We start from the raw sequence: 19,378 nt of genomic DNA, 5'->3' as shown, positions 1-19,378 counted from the left end.
AGTGAGGAAAGTCGTGTAAAGTGCCTTTCCCAAGGGCACAACGTCGGGGCGCATGTTCAGACATGTCCCGGGTACGACTCGGAATCGAACCCGGGTCTCCCCGGTTCACAGTCGATTGCTCTAACCACTACACCACACGACGCCACTACCCAATGTCCAACGCTGTCTGCGCCAGATAACGGAGCGCTGAGCCCAGAAGGAGCGAACTCCTACAATGACGTGGTGACGTTCACCTGTAACCAGTGGTACGAGCTGGAAGGAGCCTCTAGTGTGAGGTGCCAGGCGGACCGAACTTGGAGTCATCCTGTTCCTACATGCACACGTAAGACAGTTTGCGGTCGTTTTTGTACAAACATCTAATGAAGTTTTGTCTTTCCACAGACACAGCGCAGCGGTACAGAAACTGTTCACTTACAAAACAGGGACATGTCAGAAGCCGTAAGCTAAATGTTATTGTACTAACAGTACATCCGTGTTATTAAGATACGTTGACACACAGACACAGAGAAATGTTCACGTCTTCCTTTCTCCAACGTTGTGGTGTCTAACATACTTAAAATAAAGGTATATCATTGAGATACTAACAGAATTCTTTACGTTTGTTTGCATTCGATGATAACGGATTTCCAGTTTCAGACTAGTCTACATGTTATTCCAGGAAGCCACAAATCTACAACGTAACTGTCATTGCAATGTACTAATGACATTGTCAGTTCTGTGTCTTGTTTTGCAGAATCATTGAACAGACGGAAATTAGAGCGTCAGGAATAATTGAGACACTTTAAGGTTTATGGGCATCGTAATTCCAACAGGTTCCCCCAACAGGTTATGCTGCACACGGGCGCGCATGCATCAATTGTTACTAACTCAGCCGTTAGTTTCATACTGAACCTGAATTCCAGTTTGATTTGTTATACGCTGTATATCTTAAATCAGGAAACCACGCCTTTGAGGTCCTTCGCACCGCAAACCAGCGGTACCAAGGAGTCGCCTTCTTTGTCATCCAGGCGAGGCTACCAGTTGACGGCCTGTCTGCCTCTCCTGATTGGTGCAAAGACTATGAGAATCTGTGTTCCGGCTACGGACTGAGGCCGACGGGATGTGGGGAGGACCGGGCAACCGAGGGTGGGACATGGAGCCACCCCTACTATATCCGGTAGGATCTGTGACCTGTAAAACAGTCATATACGCACCAGTAGTTACTACATCCTGTCTGATGTCTTGAGCGGAAATGTAGTTTTTACACGAGCTAAAACGAACCCCAGTCATGGATACCATGGGGGCTATGCTGAATTGAAATACATGATGAAATTGCATCTAATATTTGAATTTTTGAAACGTATATAAAGTCAGCCTTAAAAACAATTGTTATCACACTTTATCACACACATCACAATACTGTACAAGATGCGCTGTTAAAATAATTCTCCATGCATGTGTTGTGATTTTAAGAGGTGCTGTTAGAAAATGCAATATGTAAGATATGTCAAAACATAAAAAATGTTTATACAAAACAATTGGTGGTAGTGAAGAAGGACTATCATTAGAGTATCTTGAGTCTAAGAATTATAATTTAAGTTAATATGTTGTAATTGTTGTCAATGTATTTATGCTTTGTAAAAGTGTATCATGTGTGTCTTGAAGGACCACAGGAAGAATAGCTACAATACAATTTTTGTAAGCTAAGTGTGGATCCCAATAAAGTCAAAGTCAAACCTAGAATAAAGGCGAATTGAAATGACATGCTATTTAACATACTACACAATGTTTCCAGGTGCGTGACTGAGTACAACTCCGACCCCTACATCAACAACGCGCTCAGCTGTGGCCCAGCCCGGCGTACAGCTGAGGTGGCGAACTTGGCTTTCTCAGCCGGGGCTACATGGGACAGGAGTTTCGGCTTTAACAAATGTCTCACCAGCTTCTGCCAACGTGGGATACGCGAGAGTGATCAGAGTCTGTGGAACACACGTGCAGCCTTTGGCTCAGACGGGAGCGGAGACAGGATTGTGTATACCGTTTGCGCAGGCTCAGCAGGTAAGCTTAAGTATTTTCGTAAATCATTTACAAAATGTGTTAGAATAGACGGGACCACATCACACACGCATGCCTAATATTATCCATGTTCTGTCACTGTTAACGGGGAAAAGTGATCTATTGATAACATATGATGGCTCGAGACATCCATTGCTGTAAATCTAAACCTAAGTGTCAATGATCATCTCTCCGCCATCTCATTTTCTGTATATAATTGCATGTTGTAATTACTGGTAGCTGATGTGGATGCAGAAATAATACCTTTCTTCTGATCTGTGTTCTTTTCTTACCTGGAACAGACAATAGCGGTTGCGCTCAGATCCGGAACAAACTCCCTGGGGGAGGTTACAGCTGTTCCTGTCGACACGGCTTCGCGTTGACTGCTGATCAGCATGGTTGTGAAGGTGGGGACGGATTTTTAAATACACACTATTATTTATTTATGTACTCACATATATTTGACGAGTATCAGACAAAAACCTCCAGGGTCTCTTTAGTTTACACTCTGTCAGTCTCATATTTCTTAGACTCCTGAGTAAAGGGAACGCAATACTATCACGTCAGCTCTTAACCTGCTGGTTTTTACTTATTGCCTTTGTTGCTGGACCCTCCGCAGACACTGATGAATGTGCAGCAGACAACGGTGGATGTGCCCAAACCTGCAACAACGTCCAAGGAAGTTACTACTGTTCCTGCCAAGAGGGTTTCGTGATCAAGGTAGATGGACATGGCTGTAACGGTGAGACTGGATTGCCCTTTTTCACATGCATCATTTTAGTTACTCACTTAAGTTTATTCACAGGACTTCCAGCTAATAATGCTTGTTTCGTCTGTTATTTCTAAACTCTTTGCAGATACTGACGAATGTGCAACAGACAACGGTGGATGTGCCCAAACCTGCACCAACGTCCCAGGAAGTTACAACTGTTCCTGCCGACAGGGTTTCGTGTTAATGCCAGACAGGCTTGGATGCGAAGGTAAGACTGGCCATGAGCTCTTTTTCAAATGCATCATGTTAGTTAGTTTGTCAACCACTCACTTAAGTTTATTCACAGGACTTTTAGCCAATAATGCTTGTTTCGTCTGTTATTTCTTAACTCTTTGCAGATACTGACGAATGTGCAACAGACAACGGTGGATGTGCCCAAACCTGCACCAACGTCCCAGGAAGTTACACCTGTTCCTGCCATCAGGGCTTCGTGTTGAAGACAGATAGACATGGCTGTGAAGGTGAGAGAAGGGAGTTGGAGTGAAGTAGTTTTAGCAAATATTGATATACCACAACAAGTATCACATCAAGGGGAAGTTACATGTCTAGACTTTTTTTAATTAAACTGTTCCCACAGATGTAAACGAGTGCGAAGAGACCCCAGGCATCTGTGCAGGACGTCATGTTGAATGCGTCAACTTGAACGGAGGCTATGACTGCAAATGTTTCACAGGCTTCAAGATGGGATCAGGATGTGAAGGTAACAAAATCATCTTATAACCCCATTCCACTTAGACGGCGCTCTCACGGCGCTCTCTCCGCGACCTCAAATTGGCCAGATCGCGGGGAGAGCGCCAAGGTCGCCATGAAAGCAAGATGAGAGCACACTCATCCCGCTCTCATCCCGCTCTCATCGCGCTCTCATCCCGCTCTCATCCCGCTCTCATCCCGCTCTCATCCCGCTCTCATCGCGCTCTCACCACGCTCTCATCCCGCTCTCATCCCGCTCTCATCCCGCTCTCATCGCGCTCTCATCCCGCTCTCATCCCGCTCTCATCCCGCTCTCATCGCGCTCTCATCGCGCTCTCACCACGCTCTCATACCGCTCTCATCCCGCTCTCATCCCGCTCTCACCACGCTCTCATTCCACTCTCATCCCGCTCTCATCCCGCTCTCATCCCGCTCTCACCACGCTCTCATCGCGCTCTCATTGAGCTCTCATCGCGCTCTCATCCCGCCCCCATCCCGCTCTCATCCCGCTCTCATCCCGCTCTCATCGCGCTCTCATCCCGCTCTCATCCCGCTCTCATCCCGCTCTCATCCCGCTCTCACCACGCTCTCATCGAGCTCTCATCGCGCTCTCATCGAGCTCTCATCGCGCTCTCATCGTGCTCTCATCGCGCTCTCATCCCGCTCACATCCCGCTCTCATCCCGCTCTCATCCCGCTCTCATCCCGCTCTCATCCCGCTCTCATCGCGCTCTCATCCCGTTCACATCCCGCTCTCATGTTTACACTATCTGTACACTTCTTCAGATTGCTATGAAGCGATATATCTGCAGTGCCCGGTTACTCCAAATTTTTTCTCAGTGAAGCATTTTCTTATACGACTGTTGTAATGATAATTGATAGGATGAATGAATCCACAAGAATAACTGAAAGAATAACACTGATCTTTCTGCCTTTTCATTTCTGTCCCCAGATGTGGATGAATGCTCCGGTGAGCACAGCTGTGATGAGAACGCCTTCTGCGTGAACCAGCCAGGGTCGTACTCCTGTGTCTGCCAGGACGGGTTTACAGGGAACGGTACAACATGCACAGGTAACGCCGCTTTACCTCAACATCCTACATGATAACACACATCATAACAGTATGGTTTCTTCAGGGTAGTGTTTGGCATTCACTTGACTAGGTTAAGCCCACCAAAATGGCGGACGCTGCATGGCGCTTACGAAGTCAATATGTGAGAGACGGTCTATAACAATGTACCTGCCTTAGAGGTTCACATATTCTGTGATCACCTGGCTATATGACTAATATACCCTTCTTACCGCCATCTTGGATCTACGCAACCCACCAATATGGCGTCGGCAGCCATTATAACTATAACCAATTACGTCATGTTAGAGCACCATACTAGTATTAGATAAGCAACAACTTGCGTATATAGAAAAGGGCCAGACTGTCTTGTTGTTATGTTTAGATTGTTCCTCAAGTATTTCCTCACTTTCTGTACCAGCTTTTCTAACGACATGCACAAATACACCTTACTGCAGAGATAGTGCCAACCACTACACCTACAAGCCCAACTACAACGGTGCAGAGCACGACGGCTACAACCGCGGCAGAGTACACCACCCCGGCGGCTACTTCTACTGTCAGCACTGAAGCGTCCACGTCGTCTGCTGCTCCTTCCACCACCAGTACCTCCCTCAAGGCCACTACAACAAAGGGGGATGCCATCGGTAAAGTATCATTTCGTCGTTTTTTTTTCTCACATCAATGCAATGATTAAACTTACATCTTAAGCAAGCGTGCAACTGTCACGAAAACAAAGTATCAAGCACCCAAGTATCCAGGATCTGGCAGAAGTTAGGTAGTTCTGTAACTGATTTTTGGCATAGTGGAGGAACTACTTTGTAAGGTGCACCCATGCAGACAATGGGATTAAAGATGTCGCTTTTCTCTTTCAGACTCAGAGGAGACCACCACAAGCCCGCCCCCGACACCAATTGTGACCTTCGTTTCACACGTACGTAAAGTCATCTGCTAAGTTTGCAAAAGAAGTTGAATTGGTTTTTGGCTGTCTGCAACATGTTAGCATGTCAACAACAATTAGGGTAGATCATCATAAAAAAAACCCACCTCTAAAAGTGTTGATCTCTCTGCAGGAGCCACCGGAGACGAGTGAGAGCAGCCCTCAGCAAACCAGAACCATCAACACCATCGCTGACCTGCAGTACGACAAGGACGATCCGGGCAGCATACTGGATCAGCTCATTCCGTACAAGGGCGACAAAGGCTCTTACTCTGAGGACAGAAAGGTGAGACACAGTACGAGCAAAGCGACCAGTTTTGTTTAGTTTCAGACTTGGTCCTTTCTAACCTACATGTGTATGTACAGACTTTATTCGCATCTTTTGCAACATACTTGGCTGTTTTCGTTTCTTTACACTCAATGCGAAATGTTCTCTTGTCGTCTACAAGTTTGCGTAAACACTCTGAAACGTCTCTTTTCGTGCTTCTCGTTCGTTCAGGTCGACTCGACAACCTGCACGGACGCCATGGCAGCGCTCGCTAGACTGTCCCGCGCATCTTCAGCTGAAGATTCCACGGAGACAATGGCGATGGTAACCAGTGACGTCATCGCCCTGTGTGGGACACTGCCGTTAGATGCGCAGGTAAGGATGATGTCATCAATGTCATCCTTATTCTTCCGGTTCATCCGGTAGAAATTACCTTATTCTTCCGGTTTATCCGGTAGAAATTACCTTATTCTTCCGGTTCATCCGGTAGAAATTACCTTATTCTTCCGGTTCATCCGGTAGAAATTACCTTATTCTTCCGGTTCATCCGGTAGAAATTACCTTATTCTTCCGGTCCATCCGGTAGAAATTACCTTATTCTTCCGGTCCATCCGGTAGAAATTACCTTATTCTTCCGGTCCATCCGGTAGAAATTACCTTATTCTTCCGGTCCATCCGGTAGAAATTAACTTTCCTGAAGTCAGATTGGCTGCTGGGCTTCGAAGATCAACAAGGCTGAGATAATTTGCAACACTTTGTAAATGCCATCATCATCAGCTAGTTCTGGACTCTTTCCCGCCATCTCTGCAGATTTGGTGCACTTCCCCAGAAGACTACTCCACTTGTCACATGAAGAAATAGTCATACCTGTTTGTCATTACTATTACATCCCAGTAACCATATGTATTGTCATTACTTACATCTCATTAACCATATGTATTGTCCTTGTTGAACAGGCTGAGGGAAGTTACGTGGTGGGAGCCATGGCAGACTCCATCAAGCGAGGTGCACTTGGAGGGGCCAGTATGGAGGAACTCGCTCCCACCGCTGCAGGTATCCCCGACTCTCTTTTTCTCCGACACTCTTGCCTAACTCTAGTGTGTCCTGCAACGTACGTATGTGGGGTCGTGTGGCGTAGCGGCGGAGTGATCGACTCGGAACCAAGAGGTCCCGGGTTCGAGTCTTGATATGCCACCGATCTTGTGCCCTTGGGAAAGGCAATTTACACGGCTTTCCTCACTTAGCTCAAGTGAGAATGTTATTTAAGTGACGTTGATTTTGTATCAATTTGTAATCTGCCTAACTTAATTTGATGCCTTTTGTTAATTTTGGGTTCATTTTGTTAATAGATTATGTTTGCCCCAAAGAACCATTGAAAAATGCCATTCAGGTGATATGTATTTCCTGGATAAATAAACAAACAAACAAACAAACGTTAAAAAATGCTGCACTGACATGTTTGTGTTTTCCTGCAGCCGTGGTGGACACCGTGGCATCCCTGATGGCGTCGGGAGGTTCGGAGACGGTTTCAGAGGACGAGGAGGACGTCGCCGCTCTGCGCAGGCTCCCCCCGCGCAAACGGGAGGAGTTCCGCCAGAAGATGCAGGGGAAACTCCGAGAGAAACAGGAGCGGCAGTGGGCATACGTAAGACTCTGTCTTTTTGAGGAAACATACTTTGTAATTTTTGTTTTATTGCAAATTCATGCCCGAGGGCTAATTGCAGGAACAGAAGAAACATTTGATACGAGTATAAAAAACAGACAATTAGTACACATAGAACTATTGATAACTACTAAGAAACTACTGGTAAAACTACTGGGTTTGACTCCTTTTTTGAAAACAGAGGAAGACAAACGATCCCACTTTTCCTTTTTTTTAGAATAGAGCACATCCAACTCCCCCAATATCTATATTTTCATTTCACCAGATTGTTGGCATGAACATTCTGACCAGTTTCTTCTTTTTTTTTCTACAGATGAAGTGTTTGGAGAGAGTATTCATTCAACCATGAAAAATTCTGTTTTCCGATGCTTGTCTTATCTAGAGTATCCTGATGCTTTTGCTTTAGCCCTAACTTTGCCATGTTGTGTTTTGCACGCAGCAACGAGAAGTGACCCGGGAATTGCAGAGGAACCTGGACAGCATCGCCGATGCTCTACTGGACAGCAAGGGTGGCGCCGGGCGCGTGGAGCTCGGCTCCAGAGCTGTGCAGATGGTCCTGGAGAAGGCTTCAGGAGGAAGGCTGGGAGGGGCAGCTGTCTCTGCGCATGCGGGAGGAGTGACGTTGCCGGGTCCGCGCGCCCTGACCGGAGGAGGGGTTGCTGAAGATGCAGCCATGAAGGAAAGTACTTTCAAACTGCGGAATGAATTAGATAAAGTTTTGATATGTTTTGAAAAGATGTGCTCACTGTGAATGCAGATGCTTGTTACTCTGTGTGTGAATTTCACTCTGTGTGCTACAATTACAATTAATAAAATGTATCTTTATAGGAGCATGTGTTGGCATACGACAGTGTGGTATTATAAATGGTTAAACTATTATTCTTGCATTGAGTATATCCTTTACCACAAGATGTTTATATTTTAAAGTAATGTTTTTAAGTGAAGGGATATGAATGCACACCATGACCAAAATCCGGGGAATCCTAACTAACCCGTTGTTTTACTCCAGGTGGTTGGATATGACCGGAACCCGTATGTCTGGGATGAGTCCGCAAAGGACATCAAGTCGTCGGTCGTGGACATCGAGCTGAAGCAAGCCGGGAGAGGAACCCTCAAAGTCAAGGTGGCGTTCTTTTAAGATGATTGAAACAAGTTTAAAGAAATTTTTGATCCAACACAAAAAGTTCTCCCACCTAGAGCTTTCGACCAGTCACTCTGGTCTTCCTCAGTAGACTGACGCAGTGTTGACGTCACACTTCAAAAAAGCCACGTGACAAGCATCACTGGGTCAGTCTACTGAGGAAGACCAGAGTGACTGGTCGAAAGCTCTAGGTGAATTTTTTTGTTGGACCAAATGTTTTTACTTTAAACATGTAACTACCAACACAGATGAACTTTCATGAAAATATAATAATCTATTGTAAAAGCGTAATATTGTGAAAGCATATTGTAAAAGCATAAAAATACATTGTCATATTGATAGAGGTAATACCAGTAGTCCTTATGTTTTACTGCAGGACCTGTCAGAGGACATCACTGTGGTGTTGAAGAACGCCCCTGACATATTCCCCGCCCCCCGCCTGGTGAAGTACTCCCCGTTCCCTAACGACACCATGGTGTTCCGGACCTTCAGCGCCAGGAGGAACCAGACGTACGGCGTGTTGGTCAGCCTGGTGGCCCCCTACCCGGCCGCCCTCATGTACGGCAAGCTGGGAGGCTTCCCCAACCAGACGGACTACGACTTTAAGTAAGATCCTTTTTCATTAGCCTGGGTGCCATCCTCCGTAGTTTCTACCGGTAGCCAGCGACATTAGGGAGCCGGCGGAAACTACAGAGGATGGCACCCAGGCTACATTTTCATAGGATGGAGATTTTTGTCAGCCGATGTGCGACAATAAAAAAAGATTCAGATCATTGTAAGACGTTGGATGTCCCTGATTGACCGTTGAAATTCTTTAAAACTTGCAACACTCAATGGTCTCTCAATGGTCTTCAATGGTCTCTCAATATCTGTGAAGTCGTCTAGAATGGATAACATTTTTGATGATGCCATGTCTTGCTACGTAGTTTATAACGTTATGGTGAATACAAAAGTGACAGCTTATCCATAAGATATTACAGGATACTCGGCCCCGCGCCTATAAGTTTATAATGTAAGATCTATGCCTTGACGCACAGGAAGGAGTTCAGCTGGGATGACTTCATCGCTAAGACTGTTCGGCCCGACGGCGACGTCCACGTCACCTACACGGTACTGCAGCCGGACACGGCAGGGGACAACGGGACTGAGGAGTACACCATCGGGCTAAAGGTGGACGGTACGTGGCGTCATGGCTTCTGTGCATGTTGCCATGCAGAAGATACGAGTTGTGAAAATGATATCTGTGTAAAATATATGACACTAATGCTAGCCGGGGTTTTAATATATCTTATGTGTAGGTGCAGGAAATGCTGATGGGATTACCCAAAAGTTACATGTCATGATAATGCGGATTGCAGCAATTACTGATATTTTCACCGCGGGTGCAGATTTTTCATTAAAGAATCCTACAGGATAGGGTGTATGAATGTTACACGGCTATATACCCAGCCCGTCGTGTTCCGTTTCCCTATCTGTCCAGGCTGTCCACCAGAGGGATGTCCCTACTCGGTGGACATCACGCGGCTGGACTGCGTGTTCTGGGACCCCGGGATAGACGCAGAGACGGGCTCATGGAAAAGAGACGGCTGTCGGGTAAGAAAAACTACTGACAAGAAACGAAAGTGTACCTTTCCTGGAAATGTAAATCTTCTATCCACTTTGGGCTTTTTCAAAGTTCTGGTACCTTCCCACCTACCTACGTACCTACGCCAGGATCTGGACCCTTGTTTCCTCCCGGTACGTTCCTCCATGTTACACGGTCCATGGCCCTAGACTCTGCTACCTTTAAACGAAGTCCAGTGCCTTTTTACGATCTTGTCTTTCCACCAATTTGGGTGCAAGGAGGAGGTTAAAAAACTCCTACCTTGTAACCTGAAGATATCGTTGCGACTATGAACACTATTTTCCAGGTGAGCCCCGCCTCCACCCTGGCCCACACCGTCTGCCTGTGTGACCACCTGACGGGGTTCGGCACCTCCGGCGGGACCGAACCCAACAGGATCAACTTCAAGACCGTCTTCTCCAAGTTCAAGGACCTGGTGAACAACTACGCCGTGTGGACCACCATGGTGGTGGTGATGGGGATGTACTTCGTCCTGATCTATCCCGCTCGCAGGAAGGACAAGGCAGACGAGCAGAAGGTGGGTCTGACTAGCCTCCATAGCATGCCAAAAACTGGGGGTTTTAGGGGTCTTCATGGTCTTTGTGAGGTTTTATGTGCTATTTTCTGATTGCATATAGACAAAATAGCCGGCCTGGTCGAATTATCCCCATTTTTCGGAACTAGGCTAATCAGAAAACAGCCGAAGATCACCAAACCCACAGTTCTATAAGCCTGCTACGGAGGCTAATCAGAAAACAGCCGAAGACCACCAAATCCCCAGTTCTATAAGCCTGCTACGGAGGCTATGTCTGGCGCAATTGTCACAGATTCTTCGCTCTCGAACTGTTCATCTTTTATCATTAGAAGTAACATTCTATTGCTGCAATTAGTTTATTCATCGCTTGAGTAAATCATGCCTTACTCTTTTTTGATCACCACTTGCTCCCTTGGGAAACTGGTCCTTTGTCTTTGATGCCAGTCCTCTGTACATAGAGTAAAAGTGTGCGCACGCGCTCTTTATGAGCTGCTTACTTGTTGACCCTTGTATAGCAAATTCTATGGCTACGTGTTCCGATATATCTTCAGCATGTGTCCAAAACAGGCCACACGAACTGAGTAAGTTTCGTCTCTCCATCCTTAAAGACAAGACGTCACGGTAGTATTTGATATCCTAGCGTGATTTGTATAGTAGAGGGGATTCATTCCTCAAGCTAACCGACATCTTGCACACGCAGTCGTCCCTCAGTAAGACATTCAGCCTGTCACACGACCGGTTTCGCCTGTGTGGCTTCTTCAAGTGTACAGAGGCTAATCCTAGCGTGCTTGTCTCTTTGTCGTCTCAGTGGAGTATCAGGAACGCGCACGGCAACCGCCGCCGCCACCGCAGCCGGTTCCTGGTGCGGGTGGACACCGGGCACGACTGGGGAGCCGGGACGCGGTCCACGGTCGGCTTCGTCCTGACAGGAGAGAAGGGCAGCACGGGCCCGAGGTCGTTTCAGCAGGACGACATGGTCAGTAACACCTCTCTAGCATTCTCTCTAGCTCTCCGTTACTCCCTCTTTCCTTTCTTTCTCTAACACCTCTCTATCTTCCTCTCTAGCTCTCTGTGCCTCCATCTTTCTCTTTCTTCCTGTGTCTCTTGCATTCTCTCTCTCTTCCGAAAGCTAATAAACAACAGTCTTTTCCCGAGAATCGCTATGGTTTACATGATTTAATGTAAGCATGTAAAGCCAATACTCCATTTTTCCTATATTTGATGTCCTAACTCAATGAATGATGTGTAATATTGATAACGTCAAATTCATTTTGCACACCTTGCACCTGTATTTGTACCTGTATAGCCGGTACGGTATAACCGCGCGCGCGCCCTTCGGCGTAACACACCTGGAGACCAGCTTCGCAGGTACGCGGCGCGGCGGCAGCTGACTATATTATACACCAAACGACTTGTTACACCTAGCCTTTCCTTGCTTGTGACATTACATCACATTCCGTTGTGCAGACCTTCCAGACCGGAGGCGTGAACACGTTCCTGCTGACGACCCCGCAGAAGCTGGGCGGTCTGACCAGCCTGACGGTGTGGCACGACAACTCGGGGGAGGGGCGCCACGCCTCCTGGCTCCTGGAGAGGGTGGAGGTCACAGACCTGAGGACTAACAAAAAGTACATATTTTACTTACTATACCGGTGCAATAGCTCAATTGGTAGAGTGCTCGCTTTGTAACCGGGAGGTCGTGAGTTCAAACCTCGGCCGGGTAATACCAAAGACTTTAAAAATGGTACACACTTCTTTCTCTGCTTAGCACTCAGCACGTATGAGAAAGAGTGTGGGAAGGTCAAGCACACAGCACTACCAGCGGACTAGCCCCCTGCTGTAGTGCCTTGCACAACTGTGTGTCGCCCAAGGGCTACAGAATTGGATATGGGCACTGCCCTACGCTCTGCATAAGGGCACGGGAGACCTTTCTTCTTTTTCTGTCTTATTTACTTACGTCTTCATCCCTGGTGAGACCCAAAGAACATTGCCTTTTCCCATCAGTGATCATGAAGTATTGAACCCGTCGCTTCTGTAACATATGACATAAAGTGATATATCGTCGCCGAAAAATCGTCGTAGGTACATCGCAAGAGACATTTTGCATTGTCTTCTGTTAGTATTATCTTTTTTTGTCCATGTAATGAATTATTTTTGCTTGTCTGTGTTGACGTCACACTTCAAAGAAGCCACGTGACAAGCTTCACTGGGTCAGTCTACTGAGGAAGACCAGAGTGACTGGTCGAAAGCTCTCGGTGAATTTTTGTGTTGGACCAAAAGTTTTAACTTTAAACATAACCCTTTGTGTTGTTTTCTGCAGGACCCAGTTCGTGTGTAACGGCTGGCTGGGGGTGGAGCACGGAGACGGCTGTCTCAAGCGGACCCTGCCCCCCACAGCGGAGTCGGACGTGCCCCTGGCGAAGCGCTTCAGCCTCAAGCTCAGGGAGAAGTTCAAGGACGGGCACGTCTGGCTCTCCGTGGTGACGTCACGCCCCAAGAGCTACTTCTCCCGCGTGCAGGTGGGGCCGGCGTCAGGCCGTTTTTTGGCCACTGACAAATATTTTCCCCAGCACTGGTAGGGTTGAGGAGAGGGGGGGGGGCAGTTATATTTGGCAGGTGTGGTCGTGCTGTGGAGACTAACCCTAACCATAACCCTAACTCTACGCAGGTGCTCTAACACTATGCAGCAAAAGTTTGTCGGACACTGGAATGTTTAATGGCAAGTCATGTAAATTGATTACTGTATTTTCCCATATTGTAGCGCCTGTCGTGCTGCGTTTGCCTCCTGTTCTGTAAGATGATTACCAGCGCCATGTGGTTCAGGGGGTCCGGGCAGGGGGCATCCAGCGTCGTGCTCACCATCGGATCCGTCCAGGTACGTGCTCATCTGGCGCCTTCCACAATGGTGTGGTTAAACTTGCACCCAACACAATGGTGTGGTTAAACTTGCACCCAACACAATGGTGTGGTTAAACTTGCACCCAACACAATGTAATTCAAGCACATGTACAGCGAATAGGTGATTACAGTATTTGTCTCTTTGTTTGGTACAGTTGACTGCGGAGATGCTGTTGGTGAGCCTCTGGACCACGCTCCAGACGTTCCCCATCAACTTCATCATCGTGCAGATTTTCCGCCGATGCCGCCCAAAGGTGAAGTCCCAATCTCACTGTCTGATCCGCAAACATGCTATTGAAATGTGTGATAGATAGATAGTTACATACATACAATATACATACATACATACATACATACATACATAGTATTACATACATACATGGAAAGATAGATATAGATGGAAGGAGGGAGAGATGTAAATCACATCTTGATTCTTTCTTTAACTAGACACCCATCTATTTTAAGCTTAACTTGTGTTCTCCAAGACTGGGCGGTCGGAAAGGACACATGCTGAAGAAGTGACCATGTACACATTAATACAAACTTGATCCCGTCTTGTTTCCCACCAGGGCGTGCCGAAGTCTTCCGGCCTGCAGCTGCCCTACTGGTCCGTGTACGTGGGCTGGGCGCTGCTGGCCCTGACCACCCTGGCCTCCGGGTTCTTCCTGCTGCTGTACAGCATGGAGTGGGGCAGGGACAAGTCCATCCAGTGGCTCACAGCGTTCGGGCTGTCGTTCCTACAGTCCATGGTGGTGGTCCAACCAGCAGAGGTGAACACGCTTAATCACTACTGTTTTATCTTTGTTCTTACAAACACCAAATACAGGGAGAACTGTGTTTTTGTTTAATATTATTACTTTAGTTATATTTTAGTTTGCTCTAGGCACACCTTATCTTGTACCTTGGTTTACACATAGAGGATGTCAATGGCCTTAGTTTCGTTAAGTTTGTTTGTTTTATTTGTTTGTTTTTAATTTTGCTGAAGGCTGTTATCTTGGCCTTCGGGACCTCGGTCCTCTGTGCTTGTCGCGCGAAGAAGAGCGACACCGACGACAAGGACAAGGACGAGGATGTTGAGGCAGGAAAACGCCAGCCTGTCGAAGGCAAGTATTACACATTGTAACATGTACCTATAGCCACTAGTAAGTATTACACATTGTGACATGTACCTATAGCCACTAGTAAGTATTACACATTGTGACATGTACCTATACCCACTAGTAAGTATTACACATTGTAACATGTGCCTATACCCACTAGTAAGTATTACACATTGTAACATGTACCTATCCCCACTAGTAAGTATTACACATTGTAACATGTACCTATACCCACTAGTAGCACGCTCTCTTACACACACACTAGATGGACGTGTACCCCAACTTTTATTGATATGTGTGTTTGGGTCTGAATGGTCATATTCTTCTTAGGTCGTCTCGCCCTTACCAGTTTACATGCTGAAGGTGCGACTCTCCTACACTGACACAGTCTGACTCTTCCAGGATTAGCCAACCAGCATGGCGACGGTGGCGTTACGCGCAGAAAGAATAAACAGATAAAGACTATAGTTTAGTGCCACAGCTTAACGTTTTGTTCACGTTGTTCTGCAGAGACCCTCCCCGCCGAGCCGCTGGCCGCCTGGTCAGAGCTGCAGGAGACAGAGCAGCTGAAGCAGCAGCGCGCCGAGAGGAAGAACTGGCTGCAGCTCACCAACAACGTCAGGCAGTGCATTCTGGGTGTCATCATCATCACTGCTGCCATCCTGATGGTCCATGAGGGGTGGAGTCCTTCCGCTCCTGCCATCAACCAACGGCTCAAAGCTGGCTTCTCCAACGGCACCGACTTGGTAAAATCGCTTGCATTTCCTTCCCCGTAATGGCTCTTATCTACATCTTCTTAGCCTAGAAAACTTTCTGAGACAGACTTATAAGGAGATGTTTGCTTTAGAAAGTATTCCGCAATTTGGTGCAACAACTTTTGCACTAACAGATCACTTTTGTTGCAGGTGAAGACCCAGAAGGATGTGCTGCCCTGGCTCGAAGGAACCTTCGCGCGTCAGCTGTACCCGACACAGCAGTACAACGGCGACGCGCTGGACTGGAGGGACAGTGTGTTCATCAGCGACATGCCTGCCTACCGTGTGGGACCGGTCCGCCTCGGCCAGATCAGGGCTCAAGCAGGTACAACCAATACATCAATACATAAATACATCAATACTTTTCCTTTCAGTGAATGGGTGCAATAATCTATGGTTTCCTTTCCCAGGCAAATGCGACGTTCCGCTGCCGGCTCTCCACTCCAACAAGCCGTGCGTGATGCCGCACGTCAGCGGGACAGCAGGTGAGGCAGCCGCGTCCTTCCCGGAGTCTTCGCCCGCCACATTCAGCCACGTTCTCCGCGGGACGATGGGCTCGTACGGCGGACTCGGCCACCGCGTCAACCTCGGCGAGACGCGAGCAGAAGTGATGGAAACGCTGAGGATCCTGAAGGCAAACCGGTGGATCGACCCGTACACGGCCGCTCTCGTGCTGGACCTGACCCTGTACCACGTCAACGCCAACCTGTTCAGCACGGTGTCCGTGCTTTTTGAGTTCCCCCGTCAGCGGGGGCGATCGCGACCCTCCAAGTGTCCACATTCCCGCTGACTGCGCAAGGCATGGCCCCCACCCTCCTTTTCGTGGCCAAGGCAGTGTTCGTGGCCTGCCTCCTGTACGTCACCATCCGGCTGGTGAAGAACGCGCGTCAGGAAGGAAGGTCCTTCCTCCTCCAGGTCTGGACCGGCGTGGAAGTCGCGTCGGTCGCGACGTCACTCTACGTCATCGGGGCGATGGCGTCGAAGGACGCGTTCGCGGGCAAGGCAAAGTCGCTCATCAGCCAAGAACTGCAGAAGGGTGCGTAGTTTGCCGTCTACATTCTATGCTTACATGATAATTGTTGCATTTCTGCTTATTATGATTGAAAGTTGTAATATATTTTATATACCTGGCTAATTATGTAACGTTTTATATTCAGACCAACGCAGTTTCGTGGACCTGACCGATGTGGCCTTCTGGAGTGACCAGTTCACCGCCGCCGTCGCCTTGGTGATCTGGCTGCACCTGGTGCAACTCTGCAGCCTGCTGAGGGTCAGCGCCCGGGTTCGCACGTACCTCGGTGAGTACTGATAGGGGAGGGTCAGCGCCCGGGTTCGCACGTACCTCGGTGAGTACTGATAGGGAGCGCCCGGGTTCGCACGTACCTCGGTGAGTACTGATAGGGAGCTGGCAGTCACTAATATCATGTTAGCGGCCGCAATGTCGATGGGCATCGGTGGACTGCTGTGCTTGATTCGTACGTTTGTCTCTTTTCCAGATACCCTCATCAACATCCGCCTGCAGCTGCTGGGCAGCCTGGCCATCTTCATCCTAGCCGTCCTGGGCTTCAGTATGTCAGGTGAGTTGGTCTGTACGTGTCACTACTAAAGTTCTGCGATCCTGCAGGTTATTTTGGAACTTTTCGCTGTTTGCTGGTGAGTTGATGGACTGTTACCAGCATTTACAACTATAGCTTCAAACTCATATGCTTTTTTTTCCTGTCCTGCTGAAGCGTTGTAAGCAACCAAAGCATGACCAGCCGGCACATTTCTGTTGTACTGCCCAAGTCCCTTTTCTATTCTTAGCCTCATGCAACGGTGTCGTCACCCTCACACCTTTTCCCGTCCGCATTGTATCCCCACTACCTGTACCTGATGTACGTACATGCACATGTACAAACCAGCATTCGGTCCGTTGCTACTGTAACTTTTCTCCCCTGTTGTGTCTCCCCAGGCTATCTGCTGTTCTGCCCGTACGTGGAGACCTTCCGGTCCCTGTCCGCCGCCACAGTCGGCCTGACGTTCCTGCCGTGGGGACAGGTCAGCTATGCCGTGCTCGCCACGCCGAGCGAGTTGGTGGGGCCGCTGTTCCTCTTCGCGTCCGGCTTCACGATCCTGTACCTGCTGCTCAGCCTCACGGCGGGCGTGTTCGTCAGCGCGACCTCCGCCATGATGGGGGAGAAGGGGCGGGGCAAGGTGGCGGCGGCACGGCAGCGGAAGGACAGGCTCGCCAAGGCTGCTCGCGAGGCCAAGGTCAAGGCCAGGGCCGCCGCGCCGCCAGCGCGTAACACTCGCCACTACTGCAACTGCGATGAAACTAACGAGTGTTTTGGTCAGACCCATACAGCTGAGACACAGGTCTAGTCCAGACTGGAGTCAAAACCACCTGTGATGAACCCACATTGTACGGCTGTACAATAGTATTGTTCTCATTGAATGAATGAATGAATGAATGAATGAATGAATGAACCAACCACTTGTGATAAACCCACATTGTACGGCTGTGCAATAGTATTGTCACATTTAATGAATGAATGAATGAATGAATGAAAGAATGAACCAACCACTTGTGATGAACCCACTTTGTACGGCTGTGCAATAGTATTGTCACATTTAATGAATGAATGAATGAATGAAAGAATGAATGAACCAACCACTTGTGATGAACCCACTTTGTACGGCTGTGCAATAGTATTGTCACATTTAATGAATGAATGAATGAATGAAAGAATGAACCAACCACTTGTGATAAACCCACATTGTCCGGCTGTGCAATAGTATTGTCACATTTAATGAATGAATGAATGAAAGAAAGAATGAACCAACCACTTGTGATGAACCCACTTTGTACGGCTGTGCAATAGTATTGTCAGATTTAATGAATGAATGAATGAATGAATGAATGAATGAACCAACCACTTGTGATGAAATTCACAGTCATAGCAGCTACGAAGCTACTCTTGTAACGATTGAAGTAGGAAGTAGGGGGTAGGGAAGTGGGGAAACCACCTAGAAGTTAAGATCGCTACATGTATGTGTAGTTAACCACAAGGACAGGGAAGTACGACACCCGAAAACCAGACTGGCCAAATGTGCAATCTGTACTTAGTATGTCATTTACTGTGGAAGAAATACTGCTGGTTGGGAAAAACCTACGGGGCTGTTCTCATGCTGTAAATAGCTTGCTACACGTAGAAGTGCAATAGTCAATCAGTGCAATATATTAATTGTGTAACTTGTATTATATTGATTAGACCTTTTTGAACTGCAGTTTCGGCGTCCAGTTTGCCCGACGCACGCATATTTACCTTGCGTCCCGTGAGTTCCTTAACTCATAATAAGGGACTGACCTAGCCTAAGTGTTTGTAACTATTCGTCTTGTGTGTTTGTGAAAACTTAATAAAGATGATTTTAACTCTCCTTACTTTGCTACATGACGTTTAATCTCTACTTCATTAAACTGGTGTTGCGGTCATTCAAGATAGGTATTGTTGAATCTATGACGTCATGATGTCGAAGGTTACCTGTAGAACCAAATGGTACAGTCGGACTATGTTATAGTTGTGTAAATCAGGCGTTCCCGCCATTTCCGACTGACAACATGGCGGGGTGAGTACATGTAGAGTTTTTCTCATTTTCCTACCGCCTGTAAAGATGTGGTTTTACTGTCGCAACTGGCGTTCGCTTGTAGAGCGTAGGTATGAAACTTCACAGCAACTATCTCATTTCTGTTGGGAAGGCAGGCCGTTGCCTTAGCAACGAGAAGCTGCGTTGTATAGGATGATACGTGTGTTATATACTATAACGTTTAACTTACTTGTAATAATCCATACGTATTATAATCGTGAGTGAAATTCAGAATTCCTTTTGATGGTGTCATGTTCATAATTTGTGGAAAGAAGGACTCATATCAC

The 19,378-nt window shown here is 47.5% G+C and overlaps 1 protein-coding gene across 1 annotated transcript; it reads left to right on the top strand.

Annotated features, from left to right (window-relative positions):
• The first annotated feature begins 9,018 nt into the window (after window positions 1-9,018).
• On the top strand, window positions 9,019-17,828 carry LOC109475379 (polycystic kidney disease protein 1-like 2). The gene is given in 17 exon segments (XM_019775987.1): window positions 9,019-9,182; window positions 9,614-9,753; window positions 10,057-10,169; window positions 10,487-10,717; window positions 11,523-11,690; window positions 12,182-12,342; window positions 13,035-13,233; window positions 13,476-13,589; window positions 13,768-13,866; window positions 14,182-14,382; window positions 15,240-15,458; window positions 15,618-15,792; window positions 15,878-16,201; window positions 16,204-16,503; window positions 16,625-16,765; window positions 16,964-17,044; window positions 17,419-17,828. Coding segments are annotated over 17 exon segments (3,210 nt in total). The 5' UTR covers window positions 9,019-9,048.
• Window positions 17,829-19,378: the final 1,550 nt, after the last annotated feature.

The sequence above is a fragment of the Branchiostoma belcheri genome, unplaced genomic scaffold (genome assembly GCF_001625305.1).
Source record: "Branchiostoma belcheri isolate BF01 breed outbred unplaced genomic scaffold, Haploidv18h27 scaffold336, whole genome shotgun sequence".
NCBI classification, from domain to species: Eukaryota; Metazoa; Chordata; class Leptocardii; order Amphioxiformes; family Branchiostomatidae; genus Branchiostoma; species Branchiostoma belcheri.
This window is presented reverse-complemented; position numbering and strand designations above follow the sequence as displayed.